The 19269-nt window shown below is 45.5% G+C and overlaps 1 protein-coding gene across 2 annotated transcripts in view; it reads right to left on the reverse strand.

Moving 5' to 3' along the window:
- Positions 1-19269, reverse strand: part of COL9A1 (collagen type IX alpha 1 chain) — a 101429-nt gene that overhangs the window by 7068 nt on the left and 75092 nt on the right. For both annotated transcript variants that reach the window (XM_048846008.2, XM_048846007.2), the window contains 4 exons: positions 17917-17949; positions 6989-7135; positions 5770-5824; positions 2969-3157 (listed from right to left, as the gene is read on the reverse strand). In XM_048846008.2, the coding sequence (XP_048701965.1) occupies positions 2969-3157; positions 5770-5824; positions 6989-7135; positions 17917-17949 (424 nt within the window). The remainder of the gene's footprint in view (positions 1-2968; positions 3158-5769; positions 5825-6988; positions 7136-17916; positions 17950-19269) is intronic.

Consider the following 19269-nt stretch of genomic DNA (forward strand, 5'->3'; position numbering starts at 1 on the left):
CTGGAAATAGAAATGAGTACTCCAGTTTTGCAGAAAATTTCCCCCAACCATCCTCTGAAGGCAAAACCCCCTGTCAGGAACAACAAATTATTAATTTAGATTAAATAAAGATTTGTAATACATTGGGTAAGCCAATTCCTTAACACAGATTTCACCTTTTCAAAGGATCAATAGGTTTTGCAATGTACAGTGCAATGGTGCTGAATGTAGAATTTATTTGATTATTATTGCAAAACAATAAGGAAGATTTGTCCATCGGTTGTAAGCTGTCATAAATATAAAGGGAAGGGTAAACCCCTTTGAAATCCCTCCTGGCCAGGGGAAAGCTCCTCTCACCTGTAAAGGGTTAAGAAGCTAAAGGTAACCTCGCTGGCACCTGACCAAAATGACCAATGAGGAGACAAGATACTTTCAAAAGCTGGGAGGAGGGAGAAAAACAAAGGGTCTGTGTGTCTGTCTATATGCTGGTTTTCTGCCGGGGATAGACCAGGAATGGAGTCTTAGAACTTTTAGTAAGTAATCTAGCTAGGTATGTGTTAGATTATGATTTCTTTAAATGGCTGAGAAAAGAATTGTGCTGAATAGAATAACCATTTCTGTCTGTGTATCTTTTTTGTAACTTAAGGTTTTGCCTAGAGGGGTTCTCTATGTTTTTGAATCTAATTACCCTGTAAGATATCTACCATCCTGATTTTACAGGGGGAATTTCTTTATTTCTATTTACTTCTATTTTTATTAAAAGTCTTCTTGTAAGAAAACTGAATGCTTTTTCATTGTTCTCAGATCCAAGGGTTTGGGTCTGTGGTCACCTATGCAAATTGGTGAGCCTTTTTATCCAACATTTCCCAGGAAAGGGGGGGTGCAAGTGTTGGGAGGATTGTTCATTGTTCTTAAGATCCAAGGGTCTGGGTCTGTAGTCACCTAGGCAAATTGGTGAGGCTTTTTACCAAACCTTGTCCAGGAAGTGGGGTGCAAGGTTTTGGGAAGTATTTTTGAGGGAAAGACGCATCCAAACAGCTCTTCCCCAGTAACCAGTATTAGTTTGGTGGTGGTAGCGGCCAATCCAAGGACAACGGGTGGAATATTTTGTACCTTGGGGAAGTTTTGACCTAAGCTGGTAAAGATAAGCTTAGGAGGTTTTTCATGCAGGTCCCCACATCTGTACCCTAGAGTTCAGAGTGGGGGAGGAACCTTGACATAAGCTAAGAGATCTGATGGATTTAGAACGATAGGCTGATACTACTGTAAAGTTTAATGAATAAGTGATGTTTGTTGATGAAACATGGCTGGTTTTACATTCAGAGGGAGTATCAGCAGACAAAGAGCACCATCTGTGTGAGCTGCAGGATGAACATACTGGAGGCATGGTAAAAACGAAGCAGATGTAATATGACTAGGTAAATAAAAGAGAGAAGACTGTGAGGCTTTGTCTTCACTAGGAAAAAAAAAAAGATGTATTTTCCTGCGAGTTCTCCTTCCTACTGTTTATCTCAACTTGATAACGTGTGAAATGCCAAGCTGCTTTGTCCACCCTAGGATTTTACCATGTATTAGCTACCACTAGTGTGGACACACCCTGAGGGGGGGAAGAGATACAGTAAATGGGTGTGAGGAGGGTTCTTGGAATTAACTAGGAGGCAGGACCCTGCCATTTATTCATGATGGCCCCAATTCAGAAGTCCATCCCTAATCAGCACAGCAGTTAAGCATGTGATTAATTTAAAGTACATTGCTTAAGTGACTGGATGACTAGGGTTGGATTTAAGACCAAATGCTTTACTGAACTGAGGCTTACGTGATTTTAGGCAAGTCATTTAGGGCCAGAGATTTAAAGGTATGTAGGGGCCTAGTGGGATTTTCAAAACTACCTAAGCATCTGGGTGTTAGGTGCCTCAATGCTTTTGAAAATCCCACTAGGCCCCTAAATACCTTTAAAAATGTGACCCTTAGTCTCTCAGCCCTTTATCTTTCTATGCCTCAGAGAGTATGTCTATGCTGCAAAATACCACCAGCAGCAGCAAATCTCAGAGGCTGGGTATACAGCCTGGGGCTCATGCTACGGCACTAAAAATAGCAATGAGATGTTTCCAGTCGGGCTCTGAAATGTAGCGAGGAGGGTGGGTCTCAGAACCTGAGCTCAAGCCCAAGTGAGAACATATTCACTGCTATTTTTAGTGCCATATCTTGAGTCCCATGAGCCAGACTCCGTAGACCTAGGCTCAGAGACTTGCTGCCACAGAAGGCTTTTTTGCAGTCTAGACGTACCCAGAGACACTAAAACTCAAGGCTTAGTACAGGGGTGGCCAACCTGTGGTTCCAGAGCCGCATGCAGCTCTTCATGAGTTAATATATGGCTCCTTACATAGGCGCTGACTCCGGGGCTGGAGTTATACATGCTAACTTTCCAATGTGCTAGGGAGTGCTCAACCCCCTGCTCTGCCATGCCCTCGATCTTCCCCCCTCCCCACCAGAGCCTCCTGAGCACCCCATAACAGCTGATTGCAGGAGGTGTGGGGAGGGGGTGGGAGGCACTGATTGGTGGGGCTGCCAGTGGCAGGAGGCGCTGTAGGTTGAAGTGTGGGGAGCAAATGGGGGGCTGCTGACATATTACTGTGGCTCTTTGGCAATGTACATTGGTAAATTCTGGGTCCTTCTCAGGCTCAGGTTGGCCGCCCCTGGCTTAGCATTTTGATTTTAGGATTAATGCTGTAACCTCCTTTCTCTGCCTGCAAAGTGTCTGAATTTAAGTCTCTAATTTTTTCTTTCCTTATTGTTTACTTCAAAGTGCTCAAAGCTTTATGACCCAGACAACTCATGAGGCCATACTCTGTGTTGATTAATTTAGTTCCTTGTAATGTCAGCATCACTTCAGTGTGATTTGATTCCATATAATAAGTAAGTGACCTTACCAAAAAGCAGGAGGCATTTATGCTTGACAAATTAAAAAGCCTATTACAGCTTCTCTTACCTTTTGGACCTTTAAAACCAATCTCACCAGGAGGACCTTTAAGACCTGGCAAACCACGGGGTCCAATCTGTCCTGGAAAGCCATTTTCGCCAGGAGATCCGGGAGCACCTGGAGGTCCAGGTCGACCTGGAAGACCTGTAACACCTGATTCAGGCCTCCTAAGGCTGGCTGCTAGCTGAGCAAGCTGTTCTGTAAGAAAGAAACAGGAAGGGAGAAATTAAGAGACAGACCCTAAGTTAGCTGAGCAATAAGTGGCTTTCCCAAGCGTGTAAAGAGCATTTTGTATTTGATTGTCACTAAGGAAAAAGGATAGCTGACATACAGCAAATACTGTACCATGGAAGGTATTAGAGAAGGGTGAGGCATGACATCATACAATGTTTCTACAGGCCATTTCCATAAGCCATGACACAGGAGGCTTCCGTGAGCCAGTGCTGTCCGTAGCAAGCTGCTTACTATGTACGTACCCTACAAAGTAGTGACTTGTGCCTTTTGAACCTCACATTCAAAACATTTTGTGGCTGTGAGAATCTAAAATGATCTAAATAAATTATACACATTGTAAAATGTCTATATGTAAAATTAATAAAATAGAAAATAAGAGTGTCTCTTTAAAGAGTGGGTGGATTTCAATTTACTATAGTTAATGTTAGGATCTGGCCTCAAAAAGAAAGAATACCCAAATAAGGAAGAAATAGATCAGCCTACATATAACGCTAAGTCAAGACATGGCACACGAGGTAATTACAGAGAGCAGCTCCTAAATGCTAAAGTAGGAAGGCCCAGACAACCCCTTGGCACAGTTGCTCCCACCTGCAGAGGACACTCTGGGGGTCCTGAAACCTCGATAGGGAAGGCTGGGGCCTAGGCAGGAGCTGGTATGAGGGGATAAACATTGTCCCCTCCCAGATGTAAGGAGAGTCTGCAAAAAAGGATAATACAGGCTTTGGGGCAGCCATGGCAGATGGTCTATGCAGTTGGCTACAAGACTCTACAGGGATCTGTGCCTGTAGTGATAAACACCCATTTTTTCATGATTTGTGTGTATAAAAACAAACATCTTCTGTATTTTCCACAGTATGCATCCGATGAAGTGAGCTGTAGCTCACGAAAGCTTATGCTCAAATAGATTGGTTAGTCTCTAAGGTGCCGCAAGTACTCCTTTTCTTTTTGCTCCACAGGGGAGGGCAGAGATAGTAACCCCTCCCCCAATGGGACCATAGTGGAAGAAGTCTGTGAGGGGATCATGACAGTGATTTCTCCTGGGGGGAGAGGGTTCCCATGAGAGGCTGTTCTCCAGCTCTTGTTTTAAAATTTTTACTAATCAATATCCATTGTGGATAGAGAGCTGGATCCTCTCCTAAGATCTGGCTGCTTAAATAGCTGCCTGGGGATTTCCATTGTGTAAGTGGGATCCGCAGGACATGTAAAGCCAGCATAGTAGCTCTAAGCCACCTCTCTTCCCCTCTTCTATGGACTGGGGTGGGGGGATGGCTTATCTGGGGAAAGGAAGAGTGTATGAAGCACTGCTCTGCTCTGGCTAACCTTGGCTGATGGAAAAGTTCCATGGGGCTGTGGGCATCTGGGAGCAAGTCAGAGCAGCTCTGAGGCTGCTCTTACACTGGGAGCGGGACCAGCGTCTAGCCATCCCCAGAATCAGGTTAATGTAAAGGTGGCTTAAAAGCTGCCTTTCCTCCCCACCTTGACATTTGGGTCCCGCACTGAGGGTATCTGTTAGACTGCAGCATCTGGCCTACCATGACGTTTTTTTCAAACCATAATTTAATCCACTCTCCAATTTAATAAATAGAGATGCAAATTCCTGACATATAAACAGGTTTGGCAGAATTTGATTTTTATTTTCTTTATAACTTTGATGGATAATATCACTGGTTATTTTAATGTGGGATTTTTTTCTATTTTTCTCCATTTAAATTTTCACAGTCCCTGCATCCATCAATGGTATTGCACAAGGTGTAAGTGAGGGAAATGTTTCTTTTATTGGTTATCTTCATTGGAAAGCATTCAATCCAAGAAAGAGTGTGCTGAACTCATCCAAATTCTACTTCCTTTACCCCAGGGAGATCAAACTCATTCTGTATATGGGGACAAATTCCATTTTTAATAAACATTACAGCTTTTGAAGCACACTTAGTCCACAGCTGAGCTCTGAAGACAGTACAGAGTTTGCATAAAGATCAAGGGCATAGGATGGCCTTTGTGTAATAATTATATGTTGTCACAGTTGTTTACACTTTGCTCAATAGCTTTTGTCACAGTGAATATCTCTTAGTGGGAAAATATACTCAACTTTAGGACCACTACTATTTCTGGTCTTTATTTCTCTTCCTTCCCCTTCTCTATCCCGCTCCTTTGTGTCACCTCTTTTTTTCCCTTTGCATTTTCTTCCTTGCAGCAATTCCCAGTTCCTGCCTTTCTATGTGCTTTACTCCCACTCCTCCCTTATTCTTTCTGATAAAATGATCAGCAATCAAATAGTTAATGGTCACATTTAAAATGCCATCATCAGGCTTTTGATGGAACACCCCCTTAAAATAAATGAAACAGGAGTGATTGTTCTAGGTTCTCTGTGGACTCTGGATTAAACTTGCTTCATACTGGAAGATTATCTTTGCAACCAGGAGGTTAAAAAAAAAAAATCAAAGCTTAGATTCTGCAGAATCTGAATATGTCAAATGGATCATACTAATACATCAAGGAGGTTGTATCCAACCAGCAGACTGGTGTTTGACACCCCTGCTTTAAATGCATAAGAAAGATTAAACATTGCAATTATTTACCTTGCATGACTCTCATGCAGACCTGTTTAATGTGCTGATCTGTTGGCTCTCTACCCTGGGATAAAAAATATTTAATAGCAGTTAATATACAGTAGTTATTTATAAAATGAGAATGATGCAATTAAGACTCTGGCTGGCTAATGATAGAAGTTCCAGTCCTTCAGCCTTACACCTGTGACTAGTCCCACTGAAGTCAATGGGAGTATCAGTGTATGAACCACTTTTGTGATCTTGATACACACACATACCACAGGAAGGCATGCAGCGTGAGAACATGAATAGGAAAAGTCAGGCTGCAGACTGAGTACATAGGTTCCAGCTGTTCAGATATGTGGGATTACTACACTGTAGCCAAGTGTCACATGAATCATATAGTAATATGGGGCTGGAAGGGACCTTGAGAAGACAAGTCCATCCCCTGCAGTGGGGCAGGATCAGATAAACCTAGACCATCCCTGACAAGTGTCTGTCCAATTCTAAAACCTCCAATGATGGGAATTCCACTATCTCCCTTCGAAGCCTGTTCCAGAAATTAACTTCCTTAGAGTTAGAAAGTTTTCCTAATATCTAACCTAAATCTCCCTAGCTCAGATTAAGCCCATTACTTCTTGTCCTACCTTCAGTGGACATGGAGAACAATTGATCACAGTCCTCTTTATTACAGCCTTTAACATATTTGAAGACTTATCAGATTACCCCTCCCCCCCGTCCTCTTTTCTCAAAACTAAACATGCCCAGTTTGTTTTAACCTTTCTTCACGGGCCAGGTTTTCTAAATCTTATAGTTTTTGTTGTTGTCTTTTGGATTCTCTTCAGTTTGTCCACATCTCTCTTAAATGTGATACCCAGAATTGGACATAGTATTTCACCTGATGCTTCAGCAGTACCAAGTAGATTGGGACAATTACCTCCCGTGTCTTACATATGACCCTCCTGCTAACACACCCCAGAATGATATTAGCCTTTCTCATAACTGCATCACACTGTTGACTCATATTCAATTTGTGATCCATTATCGCCCCCAGATTCTTTTCAGTAGATCTACCACCTACAAAGGAAAAATGTATTTCAGATTGTGTGGGGTGTCTGAAGTCACCTGGGCTTCATGCGCAGGTCTCCAACCCGCCAGCAGCAAACACATCTCTGTTATAACTACATACCTTGTTGTATGTGGTGTTTGAGAGACAGAAAAATCTGTTTAATATAAAAATAGCACTTACTGCTGGACCCTGGCTGCCAGGCAGACCTGGAGCACCTTGTTCACCTTGCAAACCGCGAGGTCCAGGTGAGCCTCGTAGCCCTTCTATGCCAGGCAGTCCACGACCTCCTTCAGGTCCGCGAAGGCCAGGCTCACCAGGGTTACCAACCTACAAATAAGAGACAGTGACTTTGTATGATCTCATTTTTGCAATACAAGCCATACACTATGTTTCTGTAGTAACAGATACGCCATGTGCAGTGCGTACGCTTTCACATTGCTTACTATGAAAGATGATGACCACCTCTGTCAAATTCCATTGGCTATTGTTTGACTCTTTGCTTTTGTTAAAGAAAAATATCCTTTCTGTTACAAAGGGAATAGCACGAGGGAAGGGATGCACTAAAATCCAGAATAAAATGAAGGGTTGGCTAGTGGATTATCAAACTTTCTATTACACATATCAGCCCACATTATTTTAAGATCTTGATGCTCCTCTGTGCAGGGTGAACCTGCATAGGGAAGTTGAAACTCTGTGGGTGAAATCCTGGCCCCACTGAAGTCAATGGCAAAACTCCTTTTGACCCCAATAGGATTAGAATTTTACCTCTTGTGTTTAAACTCTTATATAATTCTTCCTTCACAGATCAGGGGTGGATCTTCAGAGCCAAGGGGCTTGTGCATGGAGACATTAGGCCTCCACATTATCACTTGTTTTCCCCAATGTCTTCCTCCAATAGGATCCCTTCACCTGCATCTGTCCTTAGAACAGCAGAAAGGAGGTAAGCATTGTTACTTACTGCAGACTTTCTCTGCAGTAACTCACACCACATTCCTCCGTAGGAAGAAAAATCTCACAGAGAGCTCTCATCCCTTCTTACCCCATGGACTCCCAAGGAGGAGCCGCTGCAGTGTCAAGAAAGGAAGGGGAAAGTACCATTGTGCTGGCGTTGCCCTTTCTGTGGTGGCCAAGCTCAGCTCGGTGAGTACAGGCTACTGTCGTCGGGTCTTGTGAGACCCACATGTAAGGATAAAAGGTCCCCAGACTAGTCACACTGCACAGAAAGACAAGTAATGTGCTTTTTAGGAGGGGAAAGTTCAGTCATCCAAGAATTTGTTCTCTTTGTGCCAGACCAGAGCCACTGAAGCAAGCACACACGGTGTTCTGAGGACCTCAGCATCTTCATCTGGGGGAGCAATTATTTCCCCTGACAATGCAGCCCATAAACTGATTGGAAAGAGATGCTTGTAAAACAAGCCCTTTACTGCCACTTGACAGGCCCAGGTAGTCACCTCCACAATGCTATATTACTTTAACAATCAGAGTCCCTGAAGCAGAACTAATTTTTTATTAATTGCACAAATCCTATAATATTAAACACTTAAAAGTAGCCTAAGAACCAAAAAGGCCATAAACTAAGGAAGATGGAAGCATCCCATTTTGTATTATATAAATATAAATATTAGATACGCTGAAGAAAGGTAATCAAAGTAAGTTTAAGCGGCAGCCTCATGATCATAAGGAAGAAGCTTTTCTGCAATCATTTAGCTTTTCAAAGAAACAGAAATTAAGCAGGTTTCAGAATAGCAGCCGTGTTAATCTGTATTCGCAAAAAGAAAAGGAGTACTTGTGGCACCTTAGAGACTAACCAATTTATTTGAGCATAAGCTTTCGTGAGCTACAGCTCACTTCATGTATTTGAGCATAAGCTTTCATGAGCTACAGCTCACTTCATCTGATGAAGTGAGCTGTAGCTCATGAAAGCTTATGCTCAAATAAATTGGTTAGTCTCTAAGGTGCCACAAGTCCTCCTTTTCTTTTTGTGAAATTAAGCAGTCGGTGTTAATGGCCACAGCTCTTTGTACGCACTGAACGAAAAGGTGCAAGGATCTTGCAACCCCGATCTTTGCAGCCAAAGTAAAAACTGCATATGTTTAATAACAAAGTCTGGTTTGCAAGTCTGTCAAGGGTCTTGCATTCTTCCATCTCAGCTACCTGAGCTGCAGGAAGGCAGTAGGCATTTGCCTGAAATTTTGTCTTCTGATCACATGGAGCTGCTGTGGTGTCTGCTGGTCAGGAGCCAAGTGCTTCCTGGCTTGTTGCTCCCTCTGCTGAGCACAACCAGAAAGGAGCAGTGAGAAGAGGCAGCACAAGGACAAGGTGAGAGACCCAACACTGGCTCCTACATCCTCCTGCAGCTACAACAGCCTCCCCCATCACATTGCCCCAGCTAACTACTTCTAAGCACCCACCAGCAGCTACCTAACTCTAGCTGCCCCAGCAGCCACTTTCCAACACAACCTTTCCATGTGTGGGGTCTCAGCCTGGCCTCCAGCCCAAGCCCAAAGATTTAAACTGCCATTTTTATCCCTGAGGCCAGAGCCCCATGAGCCCAGGTCAGCTGACCTAGGCCAACCGCAGCCATGCCATGCATTGTTTCTTGCAGTGTAGATTTACCCTCTGTGTCTCAGAGAACCATATATGAGCCTAGATCAATCGATGTTTGCAGAGTGGCAGGGATGGGACCAGAAGAGTTGCCTTATGTCTTTTTAAATAGGTCACTGGAGTCAGCGGTGACATAACCATCATGGGACATATAGCCTTACGTGAAGAGTTCTGTATTCCTGAATTTAGTAGTGAATAATAAACCATTCCCCTGACACAGATTAATCAGCATCTATTTTAGGTATGCATATAAGACATTTTTTTGACACACAACTTTTAAAAGTATATTCATATTCAAATTTCAGGCCAAGTTCTGTCCTACTTCATACCATGCGCAATCCCACTGGAAGAGGGGCCCCAGAAGCTACCCCTAGTAACAAGACCACTGACTTCCCCACCCTGTCTGACCTCCCACTCTTTTCCAAATGCCTAATACTCCTCTAATGACAAAAGTCCTGACTGCCTTCCAGCTGCCAATCCCTACAGACCCATCGCCTGGCAACTGCAACAGCATAAGTATGTGCTATTAATTAATATGAAATTCTGCATAAATGTGATATTCTATGACAGTATGGAACTGGGGAAAAGTTTTGACGGATTTTTTTGTAGTGAAGTAAATATGACTATGCAGGCTCCAGTCTCACACGTTTGCTAAACTGAATGCACATGACTCAATGGGACTGCTCCTATGCTCAGAGTTAAGCATGTGTGTAAATGTTTGCAGGATCAGGGCCTCAGACCCTGATTCTAAAATTTGCTGTACACAGTCAGCCCCTTGAGCCTACATGGAGGGCCAAGGAGATAAGGCAGAGGAGTTTGAGACCAGGGTTTTTTGTTCGTTTGTTTACCTCATTTGGGTTCAGCCTGGGCACAGAGCTCTCTGCCTTGCACACACATTGCAGGGGCCTTAGGCCTGGTCTACACTTTAAAGTTTTACCGACATAGCTATGTTGGTGTGGAGTATGAAAAAAAAATCACACCCCCTACCCGACATAGCAGGGCTTAGTGTAGACGCACCAGCAAAAAAAGTCTTTAGTCTGGGGAACTGGAATAAGCTATGCCAGCACAAACACTCATTTGTCAGTCTAAGCTGTGTCTCCCCCGGCATGCGTGGGGGAGGGAGGGTTGCCATTATATCTATACTGCTGTATGGAATATGGGCAAACACTTTCTAGTGGAGTGCAGGCCTTAGGCTATAAACTCTTCAGGTCAGGGACTGTTTCTCACTCATGTTTGTGCAGCACTCAGCAGAATGGGAACCTGACCTGACTGGGGCCTCTGAGTGTTACTACAATAACAATAAATACCCAAGCACTTTAGGCATCCACAAATCTATCAAAAACAAAGAACTTCCCAACTCAAGGGGATGCCCACAAAGGTGGTAAATTACCCATATGTGATCTCTGTTAAACCCACAAGGTGGCGCTATCTTAAAGGCTTCTGGACTTGCACAAAGGAAATCCAGCAAGTAGGCTTTAACATGTTTATTACAAAAAGAGCAGACCAACCTTCTCTTCATCCTGAAAGCTCTGCATTGCCCCATATGTGACCAATTGCCAAGTTTATCTCTCCATTGGGGTACCACTCACAGAGATGCTCAGTCTAGGGCAAGGGTTGGCAAACAATAGCTTGGGGGCCGCATCTGGCCCGTTAGATGTTTTAATCCATTCCTCAAGCTCCTGCCGGGGAGCAGGATCCGGCCGGGGCTTGCCCTGCTCCGGTGCACCAGCCGGGGAGCGGGGTCGGGGGTTGTCCCCTGCTCCGCGCGTGCCATGGCTCCTCCCAACTCCCAGCAGCAGCGGCATGTCCCCCCTCCCACTCCTACGCATAGGGGCAGCCAGGGGGTTCTGCATGCTGCCTATGGCTCAAGTGCGGCCCCGCAGCTCCCGTTGGCCAGGAACCATGGCCACTGGGAACTGCAAGGGCAGCGCCTGCGGATGGGGCAATGTGCAGAGCAGCCTGGCCACACCTCCGCGTAGGAGCCAGAGGAAGACATGCCGCTGCTTCCAGGAGCTGCTTGAGGTAAGTGCTGCCCAGAGCCTGCACCCCTTCCTCCCTCCCAGACCCCAATCCCCTGCCCCAGTCTTGAGCACTCTCCCACCCTCCAAACCCCTTGGTCCCAGCCCGGAGAACCCTCCTGCACCCCCCAACTCCTCATCCCCAGCCCCCTTGGAGACCTCACCCCCCCACCTCAACCCCCTGTCCCAGCCCAGAGCCCCCTCCTGCGCCCTGAACACCTCATTTCTGGCCCAACCCCAGAGCCCACACCCCCAGCCAGAGCCCTTCCCCCCCTCCCACACTGAACCCCCAATTTTGTGAACATTCATGGCCCGCCATACAATTTCCATACTCAGATGTGGCCCTTGGACCAAAAAGTTTGTCCACCCTGGTCTAGGGCCACAGTAAGGGAACAGAGTGTGATTTTAGGCAGCAGTCCTTAGACGACCCCATGTTTCATTTATTCCACTAAAGCTCCTGATGAGTAGTGCACAAATTCTAGTGCTTGCTAGAAGGCTTTTTCAGACCCATGATTCCACCTTCCATTGAGGATGCTGGCAGAGTTTTTCTTTATAGCATCGTCCTCAGTTTCTCAAGGTAAAAACAGTTATTGTCACAGACCAATCCCACAGCTAGAATAATACTTCCAACCTTCAATGATCCAAAAATAAAGGATCAAGATGAAATCTCCTATTCTTTTTCCTCTGTGGTACATAAGGTGCTTCTCCTAGGCTTCCCCATCAGCCCACTATCTTTAGTTTCAGGATAAGGTAGTACATGGGATTGGTACCAGAAATAATTTTGTTTTCAAAGACATTATAACCCTTTAGCCAGAACTGTCATTGTCAAGCTTCCTTCTCCACTCTGAACTCTAGGGTACAGATGTGGGAACCCACATGAAAGACCCCCGCTAAGCTTATTTTTACCAGCTTAGGTTAAAAACTTTCCCAAGGCACAAACTTTGCCTCTGGTCAGGAGGGATTTTATAGCACTGTATACAGAAAGGTGGTTACCCTTCCCTTTATATTTATGACATGCCCCCCAAATCACAGATAGTGTCGGACAGCCGGTTCCACACTGGCTGTGATTTCTTCCTGGAGCTCTAGGAGAAAACAGAGTTAATAAGACATATACACCTTTAGATATACTACTGACTACATAAAAACTAACAATATTTCCCACATTTCAAGGACGATTTTAACCTGTTGATTCTGGGAAACTTTCACGGGAGAGTGCATCAGCCACTTTGTTAGAAGCTCCTGAGATGTGTTATATTTCAAAATCAAAATCTTGGAGAGCTAAACTCCATCGAAGAAGTTTTTTGTTATTGTCCTTGACGGAGTGAAGCCACTTCAGCGCAGCATGGTCAGTTTGTAGTTGGAAACGCCATCCCCAAACTATGGGCGTAGCTTTTCCAGCGCGTACACAATGGCGTAGCATTCCTTTTCGCTGATTGACCAGTGGCTTTCCCTCTCAGACAGTTTTTTGCTGAGAAACACAACAGGATGGAATTCTTGATCTGGTCCTTCCAGCATTAAAGCTGCTCCCACACCACGCTCGGACACATCTGTGGTTACTAGGAACAGTTTGTCAAAGTCTGGGGCTCTGAGCACAGGGTCAGACATGAGTGTCACTTTAAGCTGGTTACAGGCCTTCAGTCCAGTGCACTGCATTTGGCTGTTTCTTTTTGGTTCAGTCTGTCAGTGGGGTGGCGATTTGGCTGTATTGCGGTACAAATCACCTGTAATATTCAGCCAAGCCTAAGAAGGATTGGACCTGTTTCTTTGACTTTGGGACAGGCCACTTTTGGACAGCAGCCACTTTGGCCTGTACGGGATTGATGGTTCCTTGATCCACCTGGTGTCCAAGGTAAGTCACTCTGTTTAGGTCTATTTGACACTTCTTAGCCTTAACAGTTAGTCTTGCCTCTTTTATGTGCTCGAAGACTTTTTGTAGATGTTCCAGGTGTTCTGCCCAAAAATATGACCACATCGTCAAGATAGGCGACTGCATATTCTCCCAATCCTTCTAGGAGACCATCTACAAGTTTTTGGAAGGTGGCGAGTGCATTCCGCAGCCCAAAAGGGAGCACATTAAATTCATACAGCCCAACATGTGCGATGAAGGCTGACCTTTCCTTGGTGGAGTCATCTAGCGGTACCTGCCAGTACCCCTTGGTGAAGTCCAAAGTAGAGATGAACTGGGTCTGTCCTAGTTTCTCCAATAGTTCATCTGTGCGTGGCATTGGATAGTTGTCTGGGTGACTTACAGCATTTAGCTTACGATAGTCCACGCAAAAACGTATCTCCCCATCTGGTTTGGGAACTAAAACCACTGGAGATGCCCATGCACTGCCAGAGGGGCAGATTACACCCATCTGTAGCATATCCTGGACCTCCCGTTCTATAGCAGTTTTAGCTTGAGGAGACATCTGATAAGGTTGGACTTTAATTGGGTGAGCATTACCTGTGTCAATGGAGTGGTATGCCCGTTCAGTCAGTCCTGGGGTGGCTGAGAATGTTGGCGCGTAGCTAGTGCACAGCTCCTTGATCTGCTGTCGCTGCACACGCTCAAGGGTCATGGAGAGGTTCACCTCTTCCACGCCACCAGCACTTTTCCCTTCGTAGTAGACACCTTCAGGCCACTCAGCATCATCTCCTCCCTGGGCTGTAAACTGACAAACCTTTAATTCTCTGGAATAAAAGGGCTTTAGAGAATTAATATGGTACACCTTAGGCTTTCGGTTGGAGGTGGGGAATGCTATGAAATAATTAACAGCTCCCAGGTGCTCTTGGACCGTAAATGGCCCTTCCCACAACGCTTCTATTTTATGGGTCTAGAGCGCCTTTAAGACCATGACCTGGTTCCCTATCTTGAAGGAACGCTCTCTGGCATGTTTATCATACCAGGCTTTTTGCTCTTCCTAAGCCTCTTTTAGGTTTTCTCTAGCAAGGGCGAAAGAGGTTCGGAGGGTGTTTTGTAGGTTGATTACAAAGTCCAGAATGTTAGTTCCTGGAGAAGGTGTAAACCCATCCCATTGCTGCTTCACCAACTGTAATGGCCCCTTAACCGCACGGCCATATACAAGTTCAAATGGTGAAAACCCTAAACTGGGATCGGGTTCAGCTCTGTAGGCAAAGCACAACTGCTGCAACACTAGGTCCCAATCATTGGACTGCTCATTTACGAATTTACGTATCATGGCCCACAAGGTTCCATTAAACTTCTCTACCAGGTCATTTGTTTGAGGATGGTAAGGGGTGGCAACCAAGCGATTTACCCCATGAGCTTCCCAAAGGCTTTCCATAGTTCCTGCCAGGAAATTAATTCCTGCATCTGTAAGGATGTCGGAGGGCCAACCTACCCTGGCAAAAATGTCTGTTACTGCCTGGCACGCACTTTTAGCCCTGGTGTTGCTCAGAGCTACTGCTTCCAGCCATCGGGTGGCAAAATCCATGAAAGTCAGTATGTACTGCTTTCCTCTGGGGGTCTTTTTTGGAAAAGGACCCAGAATATCCACAGCTACTCACTGAAATGGAACCTCAATGATGGAGAGTGGCTGGAGAGGGGCTTTGACCTGGTCTTGAGGTTTTCCCACTCTTTGGCACACCTCACAAGACCAGACATAGGTAGAAACATCCTTGCCCGTTCCCTCCCAGTGGAACGACTTTCCCAAATGGTCTTTGGTTCTGTTCACCCCAGCATGGCCACTAGGATGATCATGGGCTAAGCTCAAGAGTTTTACCCGGTACTTAGTTGGAACTACCAACTGTCTCTGAGGATGCCAGTCTTCCTGGTGTCCACCAGAAAGAGTTTCCTTGTATAAAAGTCCTCTTTCTACAACAAACCTGGATCGATTAGAAGAACTGAGAGGCGGTGGGTTGCTCCATGCCACCATCCAAGCTCTCTGGAGGCTTTCATCTGCTTCCTGTTCAGTCTGGAACTGTTCCCTTGATGCTTGAGACATCAGTTCCTCATTGGATTCTGGACCTGGGCTTAGTCCCTCTTGAAGCGATGTAGGTGATGGGGCTGTTTCCATTGACTGTAAACCGCTCTCCGCTGCTGCACTATGTTGGGGTTCAGGCTCCAGCTGAGTCTCTTGGGTAGTGTTATCTGCTGCTGCCCTCTGGTGGGGGGTTGCAAGCACTGGATTCAGTGCTGGCAATGGTTCTGGTGCTGGTTGTTCTGCCCGTTCCACTTCTGGGACTGGCTCTGTCTGGGTCTCTGGGACTGGATCCACTACTGCTGTTGCAGACGTTGGCATGGGGTCTGGTTCCATCACCTCTGACTGGGCCCTGGTAGAAGTCTCCAGAACAGAGCTAGGTGTGACAGCTTGCTTAGCCTTGCATTCCCACCCTCTTGGCTAGCTTCACATGACTGGCCAAGTTTTCCCCCAGCAGCATGACTATGGGATAATCATCATAGACTGCAAAAGTCCACGTTCCTGACCAGTCCTTGTACTGGACAGGCAACTTGGCTGTAAGTAAGTCAAAAGAGTTTGACTTGAAGGGTTGAATCGTCACTTGGACCTCTGGGTCGATGAATTTGGAGTCCACCAAGGATTGGTGGATAGCCGACACTTGTGCTCCGGTATCCCTCCACGCTGTAACCTTCTTCCTGCCCACACTCACAGTTTTCCTCTACTTTGAGGGTATCTGGGCCTGAGGACCTCTGGTGTGATTCCGGTGCAATGAACTGTAATCTGTTGGGGTTTTGGGGCAGTTGGCCTTTACATGTCCCGGCTTCTTACATTTAAAACATCACCCAGCTGACTGGTCACTGGGGCGAGGTGGGTTGCTGGAGAATTGTGTGGTGCAATGATAAGGTGTCTGGAGTGTTCCTTGGGCTGTAGTTGGGGCCTTGGGCTGCCCCCAGTAGTAGGTGTAGTCTGAGGGTGTCCCTTCTGGTATCTGCTCAAACTGCAACTAGGGTTGTTCCTCCCTCCACCCATTTTGTTCCGGTTTGCCCCACCTCTCTGGCGGTATGGGACTGCTCGTATTGATCAGCATAAGAAGCAAGATTTTCTGCTGAGTCCATTTTCTTATCCCATAAACACCTGTTTTATATCATCCTTGGACATATTCAGGAATTGCTCCTGTATCATCAAATCCCGCATTCCTCCAAAGCTTGTTACATCCCGTTCTTTGAGCCATTTATCAAACAGATCCTTCATCTGGTTTACATAATCCACATTACTTAGTCCAGGCCCTTTCTTAAGGGTTCAAAATTTTACTCTGTAAGTTTCAGGGGTAACTTGAAATTGTTTTAAAACCAAATCCTTGAATTTATCATAGTCAGAAGCCTCATCAATAGGCATCTTGTTGAATATGTCCAGAGTTCTTCCAGTGAATTTTGCAACCAATGTGGTCATCTTGTGAGTGTCAGGAATTTTATGGAGTGTGCACAGTCTCTCAAAGGTGAGAAGATATTCAGCAATATCACTGGATTCATCATACTGTGGACATAGTCGCTCCCATTTGTGGATTGTTGGGGAAGGATTGTTAGGGTTATTCGGTATATTCTGCTGAGCCCTTGCCTTCTCTTTCTCCAGTGCATGCTTCCTCTCTTTTTCCCTCTCCTTCATTTTTCTTTTGCCTCCACAGCTTTCTTGTGGGCAGCCTCTTGGGCATCAATCTCCATCTGTCTGAGTTCTACCCATCTTTCACGTTCCTTCTGTCTTTCCTCAGCTTCTAATCTGGCTAATTCCAGTTTCTGTTGGACATTGCTTTCTGTCATCCTAGCCTCTCTGTATTTAACCTAGCTATACCTGAGAGTTAGAAAGAAAAAAAAACGTGCTTGTGAATTCCCAGTTCGCTGTGCTGTAACCTGATACCTTTGCCTCTGATAGCTGTTCTCAGCCTACAGAAAAATCCTTTTGTTAAAAAATGATCCCACCGCTCTGCCACCATGTCAGGGTTCCTTCCCCACTCTGAACTCTAGGGTACAGATGTGGGGACCTGCATGAAAGACCCCCTAAGCTTATTTTTACCAGCTTAGGTTAAAAACTTTCCCAAGGCACAAACTTCACCTCTGGTCAGGAGAGATTTTATAGCACTGTATACAGAAAGACATTACCCTTCTCTCCATATTTATGAGAGTCATAAAAGACTATATACTGGCTATATACTGTCTGCAGGACACTACGTTGCCAATCCTTTTATATAATATCACTACACTATATGCACCCCTCTTATATCCAACTTTAGCAGGAAAAGGCAATTCACTCTCCAAACTGATATAGCCACAAGTTGTATCCTAACTGCAAATAAAACTACCATGTTCTTTTACGGGCTTTAATTTGCAAGATGAGAAGTCCTGTTTAAAGTTAGTTTGTATATTAGAGTCATCCAGAATTTTAAAAACAAAAAATGAGTGTGGGATCTCATTTGCTTACATGGCAGTTCTTGAAGAGCTAAATATTTGTACTCTATTTCTTAAGCCAGAAAACGATCCACGCAATTTATTATACCTTTAATTTCTATAACAGTGTAGTTCATCATACTTACTGATCCCTTTGGGCCCAGCAATCCCATATCACCCTAAACAAAAAATAAGACAAATTATGTCATAACAGGATATTCATATTCAATTACAAATGCAATGTATTTGATATGTTTTACTCAATATTTTAAAAATGATTGTTCTATTAAGAGCTAAGGAACTCGTTGAAGTACACAAAATGGCACCTATAAATCAATCAAAAAACTGGAAGTAATTTGTTTTAATATATTTGTGAAAAAATCAGATTTCAGTTTTTCCATTAGAATTGCAATTTCAAAAAGACATTTTTGTACTATATTATCAAATATGTTTCTTTATTTATAAAATATATTTCAAAATGAACAGGGAAAGCTCCCAATGCTGAGTAATGGTCTATAACGAGTGAGCAAACTTTTTGGCCTGAGGGCCACATCTGGGAATAGAAATTGTATGGCAGGCCATGAATGCTCACCAAATTGGGGTTGGGGTGAGGGCTCTGGTTGGGAATGCAGGCTCTAGGGTGGGGCCAGAAATGAGGAGTTCAGGGTGCAGGAGGGGCTCCAGCCTGGGACGGGGGAGTGGGGGAAGTGTGGGGGAGTGAGGGCTCTGGCTGGGGGTGCGGGCTCTGGGATGGGGCTGGGGATGAGGGGTTTGGAGTGAAGGAGAGTGCTCTGGGCTGGGATTGAGGGGTTTGGAGGGTGGAAGGGGGATCAGGGCTGGGGCAGGGGGTTGGGGCACAGGGAGAGGCTATGGGGTGCCAGCTCCAGGCAGCGTTTTCCCTAAGTGGCTCCCGAAAGTACCGGCACATCACCTCTCCAGCTCCTATGCAGAGGCGCGGCCCGGTGGTTCTGCACACTGCCCCATCCGTAGGCACTGCTCCTGCAGCTCCCATTGGCTGTAGTTTCCGGCCAATGGGAGCTGCAGGGGTGGCAGCTGGGGCAGCGTGCAGAGCGGAGGACCCTGGCTGCCCCTACGCGTAGGAGCTGGAGGGGGGCCATGCCACTGCTTCCAGGAGCCACGTGGCACGGCCCCTGACCCTGCTCCCCAGCTGGAGCACTGGAGCACCAGAGCAGGGCGAGCACCAGACCCCCGCTCCCCAGCGGGAGCTCAAGGGCCAGATTAAAAGAGTTCGTCCACCCCTGGTCTATAATTATTAGAGTTGGGCAGAAAACCCACTGAAATTTTTTTTAATCAGAATTTGCTGATATGCTGAAATCAGAATGTTCTGCAGGACCACATCAGTTTCAACAAAATTCCCCCAGAAGTCAGGCAGGTTTCAAACCCTGCCTGTTTTCTTGCCATCTTGCCTGCTCAGCTTGCTTGTGGCAGCTGATGGGGAGCCAAAAGCCAGGAAGCCCTGGGGGGACCCGGGTCACCAA

Source organism: Caretta caretta, chromosome 3 (assembly GCF_965140235.1).
Source record: "Caretta caretta isolate rCarCar2 chromosome 3, rCarCar1.hap1, whole genome shotgun sequence".
Taxonomy (NCBI): domain Eukaryota; kingdom Metazoa; phylum Chordata; order Testudines; family Cheloniidae; genus Caretta; species Caretta caretta.